This window comes from Schistocerca piceifrons, chromosome 2 (genome assembly GCF_021461385.2).
Source record: "Schistocerca piceifrons isolate TAMUIC-IGC-003096 chromosome 2, iqSchPice1.1, whole genome shotgun sequence".
In the NCBI taxonomy this organism is placed as follows: domain Eukaryota; kingdom Metazoa; phylum Arthropoda; class Insecta; order Orthoptera; family Acrididae; genus Schistocerca; species Schistocerca piceifrons.
Window position 1 is genome coordinate 702,128,096 of NC_060139.1, and position 19,345 is coordinate 702,147,440.

General features: G+C 41.4%; 1 protein-coding gene across 4 annotated transcripts in view; it reads left to right on the forward strand.

Moving 5' to 3' along the window:
- The window catches only part of LOC124776950 (zinc finger protein 37-like), a 78,669-nt gene extending 59,728 nt beyond the window's left edge, over positions 1-18,941 (forward strand). For all 4 annotated transcript variants that reach the window (XM_047252177.1, XM_047252179.1, XM_047252180.1 and 1 more), the window contains one exon: positions 17,664-18,941. In XM_047252177.1, coding sequence (XP_047108133.1) covers positions 17,664-18,110 — 447 coding nt within the window. In that variant the 3' untranslated portion in view covers positions 18,111-18,941. The remainder of the gene's footprint in view (positions 1-17,663) is intronic.
- Positions 18,942-19,345: the final 404 nt, after the last annotated feature.

Below are 19,345 nucleotides of genomic sequence, written 5' to 3' on the forward strand. Positions count from 1 at the left end.
TTTTGTGAAAGCTTAACAATGATTTCAGTGTCCTTGCTTGGTGATTATTGTGTTTCAGTATTTTAACTCCAAATGAGTACATTGTCTGAAAGCTTAGTAACTATTTAACTCATGTTTATGTACTAGGCAGCCATTCAGTACCTTAACTATACTGTGTGTGGTTACTTTTACCCCTTTCGGTATTTACTGTCTGCCCAGAACTTTCAGGTATTAAATTAATAATTTGCAGCCGTTTTTTTTATGTTGTAAGTGTTAATCTAATATCACAGTTAAATAATATTGAAGTCCTAGCACAGAAGTAATAATGCAAGGAATTATTTTATGATGGAAAAAAGGAAAAATATTCATTCTTGCATACTCTGTTCATGGAAGTGCATATAACTTAGTGTGCATTATTATAGTACCTTAAACGTTCTCATTGTACAATTAGTTAGAGCTATAGGAAATTTTTTAGTGATGCAAGAAGAAGTTAGTTTGGAGAACAGTCAACGAATGGCTAACCCGCCTAAACTATTATCTGAACCTTAGGAAGATTCTGAATCATTAAGCATATAACTAATTAAATTCTGAGTGAGTAATTCTGCCTGAACTGGCCTCGATAGATCCAATGGTATTGACTGACTGTCATGTCATCCTCAGCTGATAGGATGCGGCTATGGAGGGGCACGTGGTTAGCACATAACTCTCCTGACCATTGTTAGGTTTCTTGACGTTAGCCCCTATTCCTCAGACAAATAGCTCCTCAATTGGCCTCACAATGGCTCAGTGCACCCTGCTTGCCAACAGTGCTCAGCAGGTCCGTATGGTCACCCTTCCAAGTATTTGCGAAGCCCGACGGCATTTAACCTTGGTGTGCTGACGGGAACCAGTGTTACCAATAATGGGAAATGGACTAAAAAGATTCTGTTTTGGGTTTCTTATGGTCAGAAAGACCTTGAGGGTACCAAATGGACTGACGATGTAAAGAAACAAGCTGGGCGAAGTTGGGATGTGAAAAGCTAAAGATCATAATGAATGCAGAAGTCTGGAAGAGGCCTATATCCAGTAGTGGATGATAAATTGTTGATGATTGCAATGATCCATCTCAGATGTAATATTACTAATTGGATTTTGAATTGAGAAGAGAATTTTAAATAACCTGATCATTACATAAAGAGGACAGAGGGAATAAACTGTTAAAATAAAATTGATGGGTACAGTGCACAGACATTGGTTTTAGTAAATGCTTTAATCAAGAGTAGTATTTTATGAAATTATCTTTCTTTCATCATTGACATTGATCTCACTTCTTCTGTCCCAGAATACAACAAACATTTACCAAAACTGTCATGTTTACCATAATGAAGTTTGTTTCTCCAATATAAAAACATAATAATTATTACATTAAAGGAGATGAAATTTTTTATTCCACTTGAACTTAAAAGATTAGGAACATAACACGAACTTCATTTTACTATTAGTATCGGTCTTATATAACTCAATGACAAAGTTACATCAGTGTTAGTCCTCTTGCATATTCTTTCCTGTCGGACAGTGGCTGTCTGCTATGGATATGTACTAAGTGTGATACTCTCGCTTTTACCAGCACACATCCAGATTGTGTTGCATAAGAATTTCAAAAAATAATTACCTATTATTAATAAATGATTTACATTGAATATTATCCAAGATAGCACAGAAATATGTTGTTCTAAATTTTTAATCAGGCTCTTTATTTACATTGTTCAGACTTAATTGTGAACTTTGCCATTTGCGAGTTCTGCCCCCTCGCACATGTGGAGTGGGCGAGTGGAGAAAGAAGGCAGGGATTGGGAGGGAGTGTTGGGGTAGAGTGATAGATTGCTGGGAGAGAAGGCAGCAGGTGCAAGGGATAGGAATGTGCTGTCAGAGAGCTTGTTCTGGCTATAGGCAGGGGGAGTTGGGCACATTGCTCAATGATACGGAGGAGTGGATGTGGAGGACGGGGAAGGAACTTTGAAGAAGAGGGTGTGAGTGCAGAATAAGTGAAGTAAGATAACGGAGCAGGGTTGGAGGCAGGAGCTAGCAAAGTTAGAGGCCAAGAGGATCATGGGATTGAAGAATGCTTTGCAAGGACAACACCCATCTATATAATTTAGAGAAAGTAGTGTTTGGCAAGGACCCAAATGGCACTGGTTGTGAAGCAGCTATTGAAATTGAGCATGTTGTATTTAACGGGTTCAGCTACTGTCTGATACCCACCCAGTACATCCTACTAAAGTCCCATCACAGGCCTATGCTACCTTACATTACCCTGTCATATCCTATCGGTGGCATGGGCACCTTTGGAAAGCAATCATCTTGTATACCAGCTTCGCTGTAATTTCTGCACGGCATTTCATGTGGACATAACGTCCAACTAAGTGTCCATCGAAATAAATGACTACTGTCAAACTGTGACCAGTAGCAAAATTGACCACCCAGTGCATGAGCATGCTCCTGAGCAAAACATGCTCGATTTCAATTGCTGTTTCACACCATGTTTTTAATTATATTGTATCCTTACTATCCACTTGTCATGTGTGTATCTTACAGCGATTTGTAAACACTGCTATTCATTTCTCCTCATTTTTAGAGTCACTATATTACTTAGTAGCATAAATGTCACTTTATTTTAATATTTCTCTGTTTTCTGTGTGAACGTGACTGTACAGAATCCTTTTTACAGTTACTGTAAGCTGTTACACAGGGTGGTGCATGAAAAACTGGCTCTGAGTGCTACATTGCTCATTGTTGCCATCTATTGTTTCAAACATGTTGCGACTGTGTTTTGTATTCTCAGTATGAAAGCCATTGCAACTTGTTTAAGATGTGTTAAGTAAATATCTCAGCGAGGTGTATCCTGTTCAAGAAAGAATTGTTGCACAGGAGGAATACGTGTCTACCACTTCATGTTAGGAAATGCGGGACATTTTTGCAAAGAAATTTCCTGGCATTTCCGTAGTAGCGAAGAGCAGTATATAGGATATGGTAACAAAGTGGCATACTACAGGGTCAGCTGCAAATGATGCTGTAGTTGTGGATGTTCGAGCGCACATGGTCCAGAGTCCAAAGTAGTAGAGACGTAAATTGTCACAAAAAGTGACTTTTTTGCATAAGTCTTGTCAGTGTGTTTTACACCATTTAAGGATAAAGCCCTACAAAAAGATATGTGCCAAGGAACTCAAAGAGGAAGATAATACAAATGTATGAATTACTGCACATGGCTATGTCAAACAATTGAGAGTGGAATGCTGGATCCACTGCTGTATTTCATCAGTGATGAAGACCGGTTCCATCTGACAGGACAGGTGAACTTCTAGAACACCACATACTGGTCAACAAACAATCCATGATTAATGAGAAACCCCTTCACAGTGAAAAAATTGGAGTGGTGTGCTGTGTCAGAAAATCAAATAGTGAGTCACATACTCCCCGCTCCACTATAAACATACCTATACTGTCCTTCAGCAGGATGGTGTAATCTGTCACACTTCACGTGACTCCGTCTCACAAATTTATGAAAGATTTATAGAAGAAAGGACTGTCAGCAAAGGATTGTGGCTGCTGTATTCACTGGACCTAACCACTTATTACTTTTGTCTGAGGGCAGTCTAAAGGGGAAAGTGTATGCAAATAAGCCAATAATGTTAGGAGATTTGAAGGACAATATTCATAATGAAATTTTAAAAACTGATATGTCAGAGTTGTACAAAATGTGTATTAACACATTAGGCATGCAAAAGTGGTTTGAAGCACAAGGTGATCGTTTTCGTTTTACGGCTTCTTTCTAACTTCTTTTTTCACGGTGCCTAAATTTTGATGAAAATGTAATTTAGCAGTTCACTTAATCTGATATCTTTGTTGCGAAAAATCCTAGACGTTATCTTCTCTTTGTGTCAACCAGGGACCCAACTAATTTTTCAGAGCAGTTATCCCTATAGTTCAAGCTTGTCATTTAAACTTTGAGATCTAACCTCTCTTGTTCATGTTCTCATTATGGAGTTGCTCGCAACTTGTGGCTGTTAGATGTTCCATTATTTTGATCCTTTCATCTGATTTATGTACTATCTTATATCCTTGATCACACTCTTCTGTAACTGATCTATATGGCCATTGAATTGGCTCGACATATTTACCGATTCACATCGTTTTTATGCTCTCTCATATCATCCAGTTTTGCACCCATACTAAGCTTTTGTCCATTGACACCAGCTGTTTCCTCCCTAAACTACTCAGCTGATTCCATAAACAAAGTTAGTTACATTTTACACTAGAACTGCCATACAAATCTGTATACTACTAAGAAAGATGTATCCTACTTGATAAAATTACAAGTAACTTATTTTGTTTGTTCAGAAGGAAAAGTATTTTCAAGAAAATGCTAATTAGAAGTACTCAAAATGAACTTTTTAGATAATTACAGTTTAATTGTAACTTGGACAGGCAGACAACTGGACATTCTGCTTCGCTCTGTCAACTGTCTTAGTGGCTTTCTGAACAGTTTTCTTCTTCACTCCAAACCCTTCAGAGACAGTAACAACTCAAACTGAAATAACTTATTGTAATTATATGGTGCAGGTGCTGCAGGAGGTCTGTGTGGTTACAGTGGGAAGTAAAGGAAGCCCTTTTGAGCTGCCTGCTCCTTCTGAAGCCAGTTTGACACTACGGGTAGAGAGGGCACTGTCCCTTACGGTCACTGCAGCCCACTGGAGGAAGATACACTACGAAGTTGTAATGTTGTGGCTCGTTACTCATAAGTGCCAACAAGAATCCCACCTGATGTAATAGTGTCACTCCAGTACAACTGGCCAAATTTTTACTGCCTAGAAACCCACAAGATGATGTGGCTGTCCTGATGTTAAAGTGTCTTGTGAGTATGTCAGCTGAAATTCTGCTCAATACTATTGCGATGACTCATTGTTTAAAATCCTCTCAATCCGTGAAGGCTGACAAAGGGCCTCTGGTTAGGCACATATATATCTACTTCAATATTGCCCAATCCATCGAAAGGCACATGGCATGGGTATTTCGTACCACTACTAGACATTTCATTTCCTGTTCAAATTGCATATAGAACGAAGCGAAGGAAAAGTGACTGACTGTACCTCTGTATGAGCCCTAATTTCTCACATCTGAGCTATGTGGTCCTTATGTGCAATGTTTGTTAGAGGCAACAGGATCGTTCTCCAGTCAGCTTCAAATGCCGGTTCTGTAAATTTCTCAATATGTTCCTTGAAAAGAATATCGCCTTCTTCCAGGAATTCCGATTTGAGTTTGCAAAGCATCTCTGTAACATTTGTGTGTTGTTTGGACCAATCAGTAACAAAATCAGGCAGCCTGACTCTGAACTGCTTTGATGTCTTCCTTTAACCCAACTTGGTACGGATCCCAATCACTGGAGCAGTATTCAAAAGTTAGTCACACTAGCATTCTATATGTTGTCTCCTTTACAGATGAACCACACTTTCTTAGGATTCTCCCTGTAAACCGAAGTTATCCACTCGCCATTCCTACCACTGTCCTCACATGCTTGTTCCATTTCATATCAATTTGCAATGTTATGCCCAGTTATTAAAATCATGTGATTGTGTGAAGCAGGACACTACTAATGATGTATGACTTACCCAAACATTGTTTTTCCTACTCATCCACATTAACTTACATTTCTCTACATTTAGAGCTAGCTACCATTCATCACCCCAACTATAAATTTTGTCTAAGTCATCTTGTTTTCTCTTACAGCTACTCAACTTCGACATCTTACCATACACCACATCATTGTCAGTTAACAACTGCAGATTGCTGCCCACTCTGTCCGCCAAATCTCTTTCCACTGAGGACAACATACTGCATTGTATAACTTGAGAAGTCTTCAAGCCACTCACATATCTGTGAGCCTATTCCATATGCTCGTACCTTCTTTGACAGCCTGTAACTGGGCACCATGGCAAATGCTCTCCCGAAATCTAGAACTATGGAATCTGCCTGTTGCCCTTCATCCATAGTTTGCATTATATCATGTGAGAAAAGGGAAGCTGAGTTTTGCACAAGTGATTTTTTTCTAAAGCCAGGCTGATCCATGGACATCAGCTTCTCAGTCTCAAGAAAATTTATTATATTCAAACTTAGAATACGTTCAAGGATTCTGCATAAAACTAATGTTAGGGATATTAATCTGTAATTTTGTCGGTCTGTTATTTTGCCCTTCTTATACAAAGGAGTTACTTCCACTTTTTTCCACTTGCTTAGGACCTTGCGCTGGGTTAGAGATTCATGATAAATGCAAGCTAAGTAAGGGGGCAGTGCCATAGACTACTCTTTGAAAAACCAAATTTGGATTCTGTCCGGACCTGGTAACTATTTGTTTTAAACTCCCTCATTTGTTTCTCCGCACCAGGGATGCTTATTACTATGTTGTCCACACTGAAGTCTTTTTGATGGTCAAACAGCAGTATATGGCTTTCATTTTGCTATTTTCAACTGCCACATCAGACTGGTCAACAAGTGACTGGATGGAAGCTTTAGACCCATTTAGCAATTTTCTTTGGTTCTCTGCCAAATCTGTTACTAAGGTATGATGGTGGTGGTAGCTGTATGCTTCGCGCATAGATCTTTTCACAGCCGCATGAATCTCTACTAACCTTTGTTTGTTGACATTTGTGCGTTCTCTTTTGAACAGAGAGTGCAACAGCCTCTGCTTCCACAGCATTTTCCAAGTCTCGTTATTAAACCATGGTGGGGTCTTTTCCATCCTTAATCCAATTACTGGGCAATAAGCCTCGAGTCCACGATTTACAATCTGCTTAAACTTTGCCCGTAATTTCTCTATGTCCACCTTACCGGAACTGAGTGATGTCAGTTCAGTTCACTTGTGTAAGTGGAATGCTAACAACTGCTTATCTGCCGTTTCTAGCAGAATCACTCTCCTAGCCTTCTTAACTGGTTTATTAAATTCTGTAACTGTAGTTGCTATAATGGCATCATGATCGCTAATCCCTGTTAATGTACTTTGTCAAAATAGCTGCTGAAGACACAGTTTTCAGAAAAAGTGTTCAAAAGTGCTTCACACGAATTACTGTACCCCGCTGCAGTGAATCCATAGACATCCCAGTCCATACTTGGTAGGTTAAAGCCACCCCCTACTAGTAATGATCTGGGTATTTACGTGCTGCTGACATTAGACAGTCTTTGAATGACTGTAGCTTTGAATGACTAGAAATGTCACAGCAGAATCAGATGGCCGGGAAAAACATCAAACAGTTAGCTTGGTTTCACCTAGACCTGTTACACGCAACCAGATAACTTCATTATCACACTCAACTTTGACCTCAATATAGACAATATTTTTGTCAACCACAATGAACACTCCCCCTCCTATGGCCTCTAATCTGTCTTTCCGATATATGTTCCATGACTCGCTAAATATCTCGGAGCTTTCCACTTTGGGTTTCAGCCAGCTCTTGGTCCCGAGAATAATTTGAGAGTGAGAACTTTCCTAGAGGGCAGTAAATTCAGGAACTTTGTTGCAAATACTTCAGTAATTTACTGATAAATTTTTGACAGTCAAAGTGTCTTTACTCCTAATGCAGTGTGACTTCCCTTGCTGCTTATCAACTGATGATTGTTCATCAGAGTACTTCAGACTCCTTCACAGGCAGTCCACAAGTAACCTGCTACCTGAGTAGCTGCTTCCTTTGTATAGTGCACCCCAGACCTATCGAGCTTGTTGAAAGCTCTGTCACCATACTCTGGCAGCTCAGGGTACGTAGCTGTTGGCTACAAAAAAGCTCACTCAGTATGGTCTCTTCTAGTCTCCCACTTCACGTTTCGTCTTGGAAAGTATATATAACTCATTTTTCTTATACCTACTGTTCATACTAATATGAATAAATTTGATTGCAATTTGCTACTTTCTTTCTGTCAAACACTTACAAAGACTTTCCCGGTTTGCTACAAAACCAGCATTTAATTTCCTCGTATGTGGAAAATTCAAAAAGTTCCATGATTAAATGATTTCAACTCCCCAAACTTCCTTTATTTTAACTGGCCTCTCTTCTCATTATATTTTGTAATGTTCCCACATTCAGCTGTGGATTTTAAACAATAAACTACTCCCAATCCAACATTGTTCTCTTCACACACAATATCGGAAAACCACAATTTCAGTGCCTTGGAATCCATCGCTACCCCAATTTCTTCTGTCTTCTTTCTGAACTAGACAGCTGTCAAATAGTCTTCTTTACTGGTGTAACTTGCTTTCTGGATGTTCAAAAATTTCACTTTAAACTTTGTATTTTATCTTCTTTGTTAACTGTGGCAACTCTTATCCAATTTTGTTGGTTTAATTCCTAGATTGCACAAATGTACTCCTACCTGACAACGGCTTTGTGATTTTGCTGCATTAGAAATATTCTGCGTTTTAATTCAGAATAATGTGTTGTATACTACTCTTTTTTCAGTCCAGCTTTCGTTTAGCTGATGAGACCAAGACAACCTTTAATGCTCCTGTTTTTGATACCTTCTTCTATATCAGTACACTTTTTTTCTTCCAACTGTGGTTAATTTATTAACACCTTTTGTCCATTATTGACTCCTAATGCAGTATGACTTCCCTTGCTGCGTATCAACTGTTGATTGTTCATCAGAGTACTTCAGACTACCACCTAGCATGCGTATATATAAAAACAAAGATGATGAGACTTACCAAACAAAAGCGCTGGCAGGTCGATAGATACACAAACAAACACAAACATACACACAAAATTCAAGCTTTCGCAACAAACAGTTGCTTCATCAGGATAGAGGGAAGGAGAGGGAAAGACGAAAGGATGTGGGTTTTAAGGGAGAGGGTAAGGAGTCATTCCAATCCCGGGAGCAGAAAGACTTACCTTAGGGGGAAAAAAGTACAGGTATACACTCGCACACATGCACATATCTGTCCGCACATACACAGACACAAGCAGACATTTGTAAAGGCAAAGAGTTTGGGCAGAGATGTCAGTCGAGGCGGAAGTAAAGAGGCAAAGATGTTATTGAAAGACAGGTGAGGTATGAGCGGCGGCAACTTGAAATTAGCGGAGGTTGAGGCCTGGCGGATAACGAGAAGAGAGGGTATACTGAAGGGCAAGTTCCCATCTCCAGAGTTCTGACAGGTTGGTGTTAGTGGGAAGTATCCAGATAACCCGTACGGTGTAACACTGTGCCAAGATGTGCTGGCCATGCACCAAGGCATGTTTAGCCACAGGGTGATCCTCATTACCAACAAACACTGTCTGCCTGTGTCCATTCATGCGAATGGACAGTTTGTTGTTGGTCATTCCCACATAGAAAGCTTCACAGTGTAGGCAGGTCAGTTGGTAAATCACGTGGGTGCTTTCACACGTGGCTCTGCCTTTGATCGTGTACACCTTCCGGGTTACAGGACTGGAGTAGGTGGTGGTGGGAGGGTGCATAGGACAGGTTTTACACCGGGGGCGGTTACAAGGGTAGGAGCCAGAGGGTAGGGAAGGTGGTTTGGGGATTTCATAGGGATGAACTAAGAAGTTACGAAGGTTAGGTGGACGGCGGAAAGACACTCTTGGTGGAGTGGGGAGGATTTCATGAAGGATGGATCTCATTTCAGAGCAGGATTTGAGGAAGTCGTATCCCTGCTGGAGAACCACATTCAGAGTCTGATCCAATCCCGGAATGTATCCTGTCACAAGTGGGGCACTTTTGTAGTTCTTCTGTGGGAGGTTCTGTGTTTGAGGGGATGAGGAAGTGGCTCTGGTTATTTGCTTCTGTACCAGGTCGGGAGGGTAGTTGCGGGATGCGAAAGCTGTTTTCAGGTTGTTGGTGTAATGGTTCAGGGATTCCGGACTGGAGCAGATTCGTTTGCCACGAAGACCTAGGCTGTAGGGAAGGGACCGTTTGATGTGGAATGGGTGGCAGCTGTCATAATGGAGGTACTGTTGCTTGTTGGTGGGTTTGATGTGGACGGACGTGTGAAGCTGGCCATTGGACAGATGGAGGTCAACGTCAAGGAAAGTGGCATGGGATTTGGAGTAGGACCAGGTGAATCTGATGGAACCAAAGGAGTTGAGGTTGGAGAGCAAATTCTGGAGTTGTTCTTCACTGTGAGTCCAGATCATGAAGATGTCATCAATAAATCTGTACCAAACTTTGGGTTTGCAGGCCTGGGTAACCAAGAAGGCTTCCTGTAAGCGACCCATGAATAGGCTGGCGTACGAGGGGGCCATCCTGGTACCCATGGCTGTTCCCTTTAATTGTTGGTATGTCTGGCCTTCAAAAGTAAAGAAGTTGTGGGTCAGGATGAAGCTGGCTAAGGTAATGAGGACAGAGGTTTTAGGTAGGGTGGCAGGTGATCGGCGTGAAAGGAAGTGCTCCATCGCAGCGAGGCCCTGGACGTGCGGAATATTTGTGTATAAGGAAGTGGCATCAATGGTTACAAGGATGGTTTCCGGGGGTAACAGACTGGGTAAGGATTCCAGGTGTTTGAGAAAGTGGTTGGTGTCTTCGATGAAGGATGGGAGACTGCATGTAATGGGTTGAAGGTGTTGATCTACGTAGGCAGAGATACATTCTGTGAGGGCTTGGTAACCAGCTACAATGGGGCAGCCGGGATGATTGGGTTTGTGAATTTTAGGAAGAAGGTAGAAGGTAGGGGTGCGGGGTGTCGGTGGGGTCAGGAGGTTGATGGAGTCAGGTGAAAGGTTTTGTAGGGGGCCTAAGGTTCTGAGGATTCCTTGAAGCTCTGCCTGGACATCAGGAATGGGATTACCTTGGCAAACTTTGTATGTGGTGTTGTCTGAAAGCTGACGCAGTCCCTCAGCCACATACTCCCGACGATCAAGTACCACTGTCGTGGAACCCTTGTCCGCCGGAAGAATGACGATGGAACGGTCAGCCTTCAGATCACGGATAGCTTGGGCTTCAGCAGTGGTGATGTTGGGAGTAGGATTAAGGTTTTTTGAGAAGGATTGAGAGGCAAGGCTGGAAGTCAGAAATTCCTGGAAGGTTTGAAGGGGGTGATTTTGAGGAAGAGGAGGTGGGTCCCGCTGTGACGGAGGACGGAACTGTTCCAGGCAGGGTTCAATTTGGATAGTGTCTTGGGGAGTTGGATCATTAGGAGTAGGATTAGGATCATTTTTCTTCATGGCAAAGTGATATTTCCAGCAGGGAGTACGAGTGTAGGACAGTAAATCTTTGACAAGGGCTTTTTGGTTGAATCTGGGAGTGGGGCTGAGGGTGAGGCCTTTGGATAGGACAGAGGTTTCGGATTGGGAGAGAGGTTTGGATGGAAGGTTAACTGCTGAATTAGGGTGTTGTGGTTCCAGATTGTGTTGATTGGAATTTTGAGGTTTTGGGGGGAGTGGAGCTGGAAGTAGGATATTGAGTAGATGGGAGAGACTGGGTTTGTGTGCAATGAGAGGAGGTTGAGGTTTGCTGGAAAGGTTGTGAAGGGTGAGTGAGTTGCCTTTCCGGAGGTGGAAAACCAGGAGATTGGATAGTTTATTAAGGTGGAGGGTGGCATGCTGTTCTATTTTGCAGTTGGCCTGTAGGAGGATGCTCTGAACAGCCGGTGTGGATGTGGGAGAGGAAATATTGAGGACTTTTATTAAGGATAGGAGTTGACGAGTGTGTTCATTGGCTGAGTTGATGTGTAGGTGAAGGATTAAGTGGGTGAGAGCAATGGATTGCTCCGTTTGGAACTGGTATAGGGACTGATGGAAAGAAGGGTTGCAACCAGAGATGGGAACTTTAAGTGTGAGGCCTTTGGGGGTAATGCCAAATGTCAGACAAGCCTGAGAAAATAGAATATGGGAGTCTAATCTGGCTAGGGCGAAGGCATGTTTGCGGAGGGAATGTAAATAAAACTTCATGGGGTCGTTGTGGGGGTGTTGTGAGGGTGATATGGTATTAGAAGGTGGAAACCTCAAAATTCCAATCAACACAATCTGGAACCACAACACCCTAATTCAGTAGTTAACCTTCCCTCCAAACCTCTCTCCCAATCCGAAACCTCTGTCCTATCCAAAGGCCTCACCTTCAGCCCCACTCCCAGATTCAACCAAAAAGCCCTTGTCAAAGATTTACTGTCCTACACTCGTACTCCCTGCTGGAAATGTCACTTTGCCATGAAGAAAAATGACCCTAATCCTACTCCTAATGATCCAACTCCCCAAGACACTATCCAAATTGAACCCTGCCTGGAACAGTTCCGTCCTTCGTCACAGCGGAACCCACCTCCTCTTCCTCAAAATCACCCCCTCCAAACCTTCCAGGAATTTCTGACTTCCAGCCTTGCATCTCAATCCTTCTCAAAAAACCTTAATCCTACTCCCAACATCACCACTGCTGAAGCCCAAGCTATCCGTGATCTGAAGGCTGACCGTTCCATCGTCATTCTTCCGGCGGACAAGGGTTCCACGACAGTGGTACTTGATCGTCGGGAGTATGTGGCTGAGGGACTGCGTCAGCTTTCAGACAACACCACATACAAAGTTTGCCAAGGTAATCCCATTCCTGATGTCCAGGCAGAGCTTCAAGGAATCCTCAGAACCTTAGGCCCCCTACAAAACCTTTCACCTGACTCCATCAACCTCCTGACCCCACCGACACCCCGCACCCCTACCTTCTACCTTCTTCCTAAAATTCACAAACCCAATCATCCCGGCTGCCCCATTGTAGCTGGTTACCAAGCCCTCACAGAACGTATCTCTGCCTACGTAGATCAACACCTTCAACCCATTACATGCAGTCTCCCATCCTTCATCAAAGACACCAACCACTTTCTCGAACACCTGGAATCCTTACCCAGTCTGTTACCCCCGGAAACCATCCTTGTAACCATTGATGCCACTTCCTTATACACAAATATTCCGCACGTCCAGGGCCTCGCTGCGATGGAGCACTTCCTTTCACGCCGATCACCTGCCACCCTACCTAAAACCTCTGTCCTCATTACCTTAGCCAGCTTCATCCTGACCCACAACTTCTTTACTTTTGAAGGCCAGACATACCAACAATTAAAGGGAACAGCCATGGGTACCAGGATGGCCCCCTCGTACGCCAGCCTATTCATGGGTCGCTTACAGGAAGCCTTCTTGGTTACCCAGGCCTGCAAACCCAAAGTTTGGTACAGATTTATTGATGACATCTTCATGATCTGGACTCACAGTGAAGAACAACCCCAGAATTTGCTCTCCAACCTCAACTCCTTTGGTTCCATCAGATTCACCTGGTCCTACTTCCAAATCCCATGCCACTTTCCTTGACGTTGACCTCCATCTGTCCAATGGCCAGCTTCACACGTCCGTCCACATCAAACCCACCAACAAGCAACAGTGCCTCCATTATGACAGCTGCCACCCATTCCACATCAAACGGTCCCTTCCCTACAGCCTAGGTCTTCGTGGCAAACGAATCTGCTCCAGTCCGGAATCCCTGAACCATTACACCAACAACCTGAAAACAGCTTTCGCATCCCGCAACTACCCTCCCGACCTGGTACAGAAGCAAATAACCAGAGCCACTTCCTCATCCCCTCAAACACAGAACCTCCCACAGAAGAACTACAAAAGTGCCCCACTTGTGACAGGATACATTCCGGAATTGGATCAGACTCTGAATGTGGTTCTCCAGCAGGGATACGACTTCCTCAAATCCTGCCCTGAAATGAGATCCATCCTTCATGAAATCCTCCCCACTCCACCAAGAGTGTCTTTCCGCCGTCCACCTAACCTTCGTAACTTCTTAGTTCATCCCTATGAAATCCCCAAACCACCTTCCCTACCCTCTGGCTCCTACCCTTGTAACCGCCCCCGGTGTAAAACCTGTCCTATGCACCCTCCCACCACCACCTACTCCAGTCCTGTAACCCGGAAGGTGTACACGATCAAAGGCAGAGCCACGTGTGAAAGCACCCACGTGATTTACCAACTGACCTGCCTACACTGTGAAGCTTTCTATGTGGGAATGACCAGCAACAAACTGTCCATTCGCATGAATGGACACAGGCAGACAGTGTTTGTTGGTAATGAGGATCACCCTGTGGCTAAACATGCCTTGGTGCATGGCCAGCACATCTTGGCACAGTGTTACACCGTACGGGTTATCTGGATACTTCCCACTAACACCAACCTGTCAGAACTCTGGAGATGGGAACTTGCCCTTCAGTATTACCCTCTCTTCTCGTTATCCGCCAGGCCTCAACCTCCGCTAATTTCAAGTTGCCGCCGCTTATACCTCACCTGTCTTTCAATAACATCTTTGCCTCTTTACTTCAGCCTCGACTGACATCTCTGCCCAAACTCTTTGCCTTTACAAACGTCTGCTTGTGTCTGTGTATGTGCGGACGGATATGTGCGTGTGTGCGAGTGTATACCTGTCCTTTTTTCCCCCTAAGGTAAGTCTTTCCACTCCCGGGATTGGAATGGCTCCTTACCCTCTCCCTTAAAACTCACATCCTTTCGTCTTTTCCTCTCCCTCCCTCTTTCCTGATGAGGCAACAGTTTGTTGCGAAAGCTTGAATTTTGTGTGTATGTTTGTGTTTGTTTGTTTGTGTGTCTATCGACCTGCCAGCACTTTAGTTCGCCCACAAGTAATCTGCTACCTGAATAGCTGCTTCCTATGTAGTATATTGCCTTTATTATAATTTTTATTTTTGTGCATAATCACTCCTTTATGATCAGTATTAGTTTTGACCTACTTCATCATAAGTTGTATCATTTATAACATCAGTGACATACAGGAAAATTACTTTACAAGTAACAGCGGTACTGCAGAGTTTCTTACCTGCAATACAGTAGATACACATCAATAGTGTATGTGAGGATTGCTTTATAAATACTGTGCATGTTGGCTACTCTTAGGATTGGGTGATGTGACAATAGTAAAAATACTGCTAGTTGCAATGAGTGGCTTCAGAAAAAGTTTTTTTGTTTTATCCTCTGGTTTTAAGTAATGCAAATGTGAAATTAATAGAGAATGTCTGGGTCTTGGGTACTATTACTGTTGACCAATGATTGTACATAAAGATCAAAACATTATTGCTCAAAACATGATAGAAACTCACAGACAGTCAACAGTAAACTGTCGCACAGTTTCTCATAAATTTCTTTTTTGTGGTGGTTGTACGAGCACAAATGGTGAACCAACAACATAATTACAGAAGACTTGACATAATGTGACACATTCTTGAAGATGTGTGAATGTGGAAAACATTGTGAAACTGTCCGTGAGGATTTTGAATTCTGACAGTGATTTAAACAAGAGACCAATTTCTGTGCAGTGCATCCCTCATTGCCAGATAGCTGACTATAAGTAGAAATGTCTGGGCACTGCAACAGTCTCATGTGTAATGAATATAGGCTTTCAGCTGGAGTTGAACTTCCAGTAAAACAGCAAAAGAAAATTGGACAAGCTGAGTCAAAGGTCAAACAAGTAATGATCTTTGATTATAATCACAAAGGGCAATGATTATTACAGACAAGTTTCACTGCAGTTTGTCTCCTTGTAAAAAAAAAACTACTTAGAAATGTGCATAAAATGTGACCTTAGCTTCTTGAGGCTGGGCAACTCGTTCTCTACAAATGCCCATGCTTGCATGAAGGAATTGTCATTAAAAAAACACACACAAATAAGGTTAGGAAGTCAAGTACTCTACAGACATCAGCTTTGTATTGAAGTACCTGTGACTGTGATGGTTTCCTTCTCTGGTCACTGTTATCCAAGCCATTTGACATAATATGAAAACAGATTATCTTGGATGATATAGTAAATCTTTTCAGACATTTGAACTCTTATCATTGAGAATTGAAACGATATGGTAGGAATGTCAAGAGACACCATAAAATAAATGTGTAGTTGGAATAATTATCTGTATAATTATGTAACAACTGTTTCTGTGTCAGACTGAAGTGTTTCAGGTTGGCTTTGGCTGTGTGATGGTTTGTTATACTTAACCTCATGCACCAAACAATTAAATAAGTTGCCATCTGAACATTCCTTTTATATACATTGACTCTTGCTTACTGAATATTCAGTTGCAGTTAAGTATTATTAATCAGGGTCCAGATAGTCTGTGCTCTGAATCCATTCCAACTTGGCCCAGACTTCGCCTCCTTAAAGGCTGCAGATAAAGCTGCTGAAAATTAACTCCTCATTCTCATTAACTCCTCCACATAAATAAGAAGTGAGATTCAATTCACCTTCTTATATTATCTTCAAAATTATAACTCAGTGCATGATAAATGAGGACAGCTACCAACTCTGCCTCTCTATACTAGGTGTATAACACATCTGATATTCAACTTGATAATTAACAATTACAATACATTTATTATCCTCAGCATTTCATGTTCATAGATTTTGCGGAGCTCTTTCTTCCGCACTGCTCGCTCCATGGAAGTCCTATCTCCATCTCGGCATATAGAATCGTCTGACTGCTACCCACTTCCATACAGTCACTGGATCATTAGCTCTGGTATCAGATGTAAAACACATTTCAACAGTGGAGTGCTCGTCACTTTTCGATTACTCTGTCATGAGCATATTTTCTCTGACATGTATTTCAGGATGTGATACCTCTCATTCAAGGAATGGGATGTGTCACTACAAGACTTGTGTGATGAATGATTTGTTATGTTTTCTGTAACGTTGAATATTGATGATGTTTTAGTTTTGGCAGTATTTCATAAAAAAATCAGTGTGCGCCACATTTGTTGTTCGCCAATGATTTTCCACATCACTTTGATAGAATCATAATAAGAAATATGGAACCTAAGTTTGCTCTTCATTATTTTTATAAGATTATCCCTCTTGGAAAAATTGTTGATTAATTAATAGTTGCATTAAGTATGAATTTATCAGTGTATGGTCTTGTGCTAGATATCAGTATGCATATTAATAAAAAATAGTCTGTGCATTTACTTGTTAAGCTATTTGTAAAGAAAGAATGTTTCTTTGATTACACAGAGGCCTGTATATCGATATTATGGCCATATATGTCTCTTAAAAGTTGACAGTAAGGACACATTTGATGGACGAAAACAAAAAAAAATTGGCGAAGTGTGATTAGGACATGCACACTGAAGGTTCCATATGAACTATAATGTATATAGACAAATCAGCCATTCCGGGAGTCAGTTTTTGCCCGTTATTGACACTGGCTCCGGTCTCAGGGATTCCAAGGCTATTAAGAATGTTTTAATTTAAAATTTGAAGTTGAATAACAAATGACGGGAAAATAATTTTTTTGTTTGATAAAATTACAAGTTTCTGTTTTTTCCTTTACGTGTACTGTGAGACCTATCTTATTGCCACATTTCATGATTGTACACACGGGTAAGTGCCCTATAGGTTTAAATGAGTGAGTTTGCAACTGTCAAAATATGTGACATAAATGACTGAATCTTTTGATTGCATTGACTTAAAAGCTTAGTATGTGACATAAATTTCAACTCTGTCTAGCAGTTTCTGAGAAAAAGGATTTTGAAAAGTCGGATGAATGAACGGACAGGCAGGCAGACAGACAACATAAGTGTTACATGTTTACTGATTTACGTACAGAACCCTAAGAATGAATATTTTCCTAACTATTATTATTATTATTATTATCATTATTATTAAGGAATTTATTAAAATAAATAAATTTTTTCCAGGTGTACATTGCAGAACTGAAGGATCATGTGATTATCCAACAAGACAGCGATGATCGCTGCTATGCAGAAAAGACAGTAGTAGTGGAGGATGCCGACACGAAGAGCCAGACTGTCCAGGAAGCAGTGGAGCATCTTATAATTGATGGACAAGTTCACTTTGCGGACCCTTCGGAACTAGCTGATATTCACACTGATGTTGGTTCGGTAACGGAGATCACAACATCGTCTGGTGATACGAGCAGACACACACTTGTGGTGCCCGCTACTCCAAACTTAGGGGCAGCTGCAGCTGCATATGAGCAGGATGCTGTTGCTACCCTCAGTGGATCTGTACCTGCTATTCAGACTAGCTCTGGCCCTGTGCATCTTGTTCAAATTAGGATACCCTCATCAGAGCACCTAGGAGCTGGTCGGACGTGGTTTAATGTGGTGAATGCCAGCCAGTGAACTTTAAGTATGAATTGTAATTGAATTTGATTGCTCTGGTGTGATTACACTATGGAACTGTGCTATGCTGGCAGTCATGCCAGTATTCCTTGTTTGTTGACACATTTGTAAATTTTCGCGTGTATAGTATGGGTGCATGTTAAATGATGTATGGTCTAATGTATCCTTGTACGCTATTGTGGTCTGAAAGTAAAATGAAAGTCACATATGAAAATACGTGTGTGTGTGTGTGTGTGTGTGTGTGTGTGTGTGTGTGTGTGTGTTTAGATATGCGCTTGATTGTAATTTCTCTTTGTAATTAATGGTGTGGTTGAGTTTGTGATGTGTGTATATTTCGTTGTAATAATATTAATTGTTTGTGTACTCTGTTAATATTACCCAAGAATCATGTCTTCAAAAGCACAGTGAGCTGAAAGCAAGTGTTTCCCTTAGAGGCCATTGAATTTCGTCGATGTTTTTTTATCTATGAATTACTGTTGCAGAATTGTATAATGTACATAATGTGCACCATGCAAGCTGTTATCTTGCGTAAGGGCGTGATTGACCAACAAATTTTGTGATAAATTATGTTTTGTGATATTGTGTTGTCAGATAACCCAAGTGAGGGAAGAAATATCTACTTTTTTATTTTCTGTTCTTTTCTAGTGATGGCCTGATGAATGACATTGTAAAAGTTATTTTTCTGTGTAGCTCACACTAGACTGTCATAACAGATGATTGCAAAACAGAAGAAAAGAACAGATGAACCATGCAATATGAACATTTTGCCTATATGCTCCACTGTTTTACCTTAACAGTGATTAAGGACATAAAAGCAAAATTAAAATTTTAGTACTGTTGTGTGCGTCAGTTATTAGTTTTTCATATTAACTGCTCTTATTTGGTTACTAAATAAAATGTTACCATCCCATAATTTCTTCATATTCTGGACTTCGGTTTTAAGCAGTAAGTTATTGACACTTGATTGAATAATGGAGTCCTTACGTATTGTACAGCCTCACCAAATGGACTGGTCTGCCTGGCACCAAGGGCAATGCTGTATTGCACTTCAGGAGGAAACACCAGTAGTTGTTTGTGTATGGAGGGCAAATGAAAAGTGAAACAGACTTCAGTATGTCAAGTAATTTAATTCAAATCTGGAAATACATGTTACTTTGTTACCAGAAATTCAGGGCATAAATTTGTCAGTGTTCACTATTTATCATGCCTGCAGAGGACAATACCATGTCAGGTTC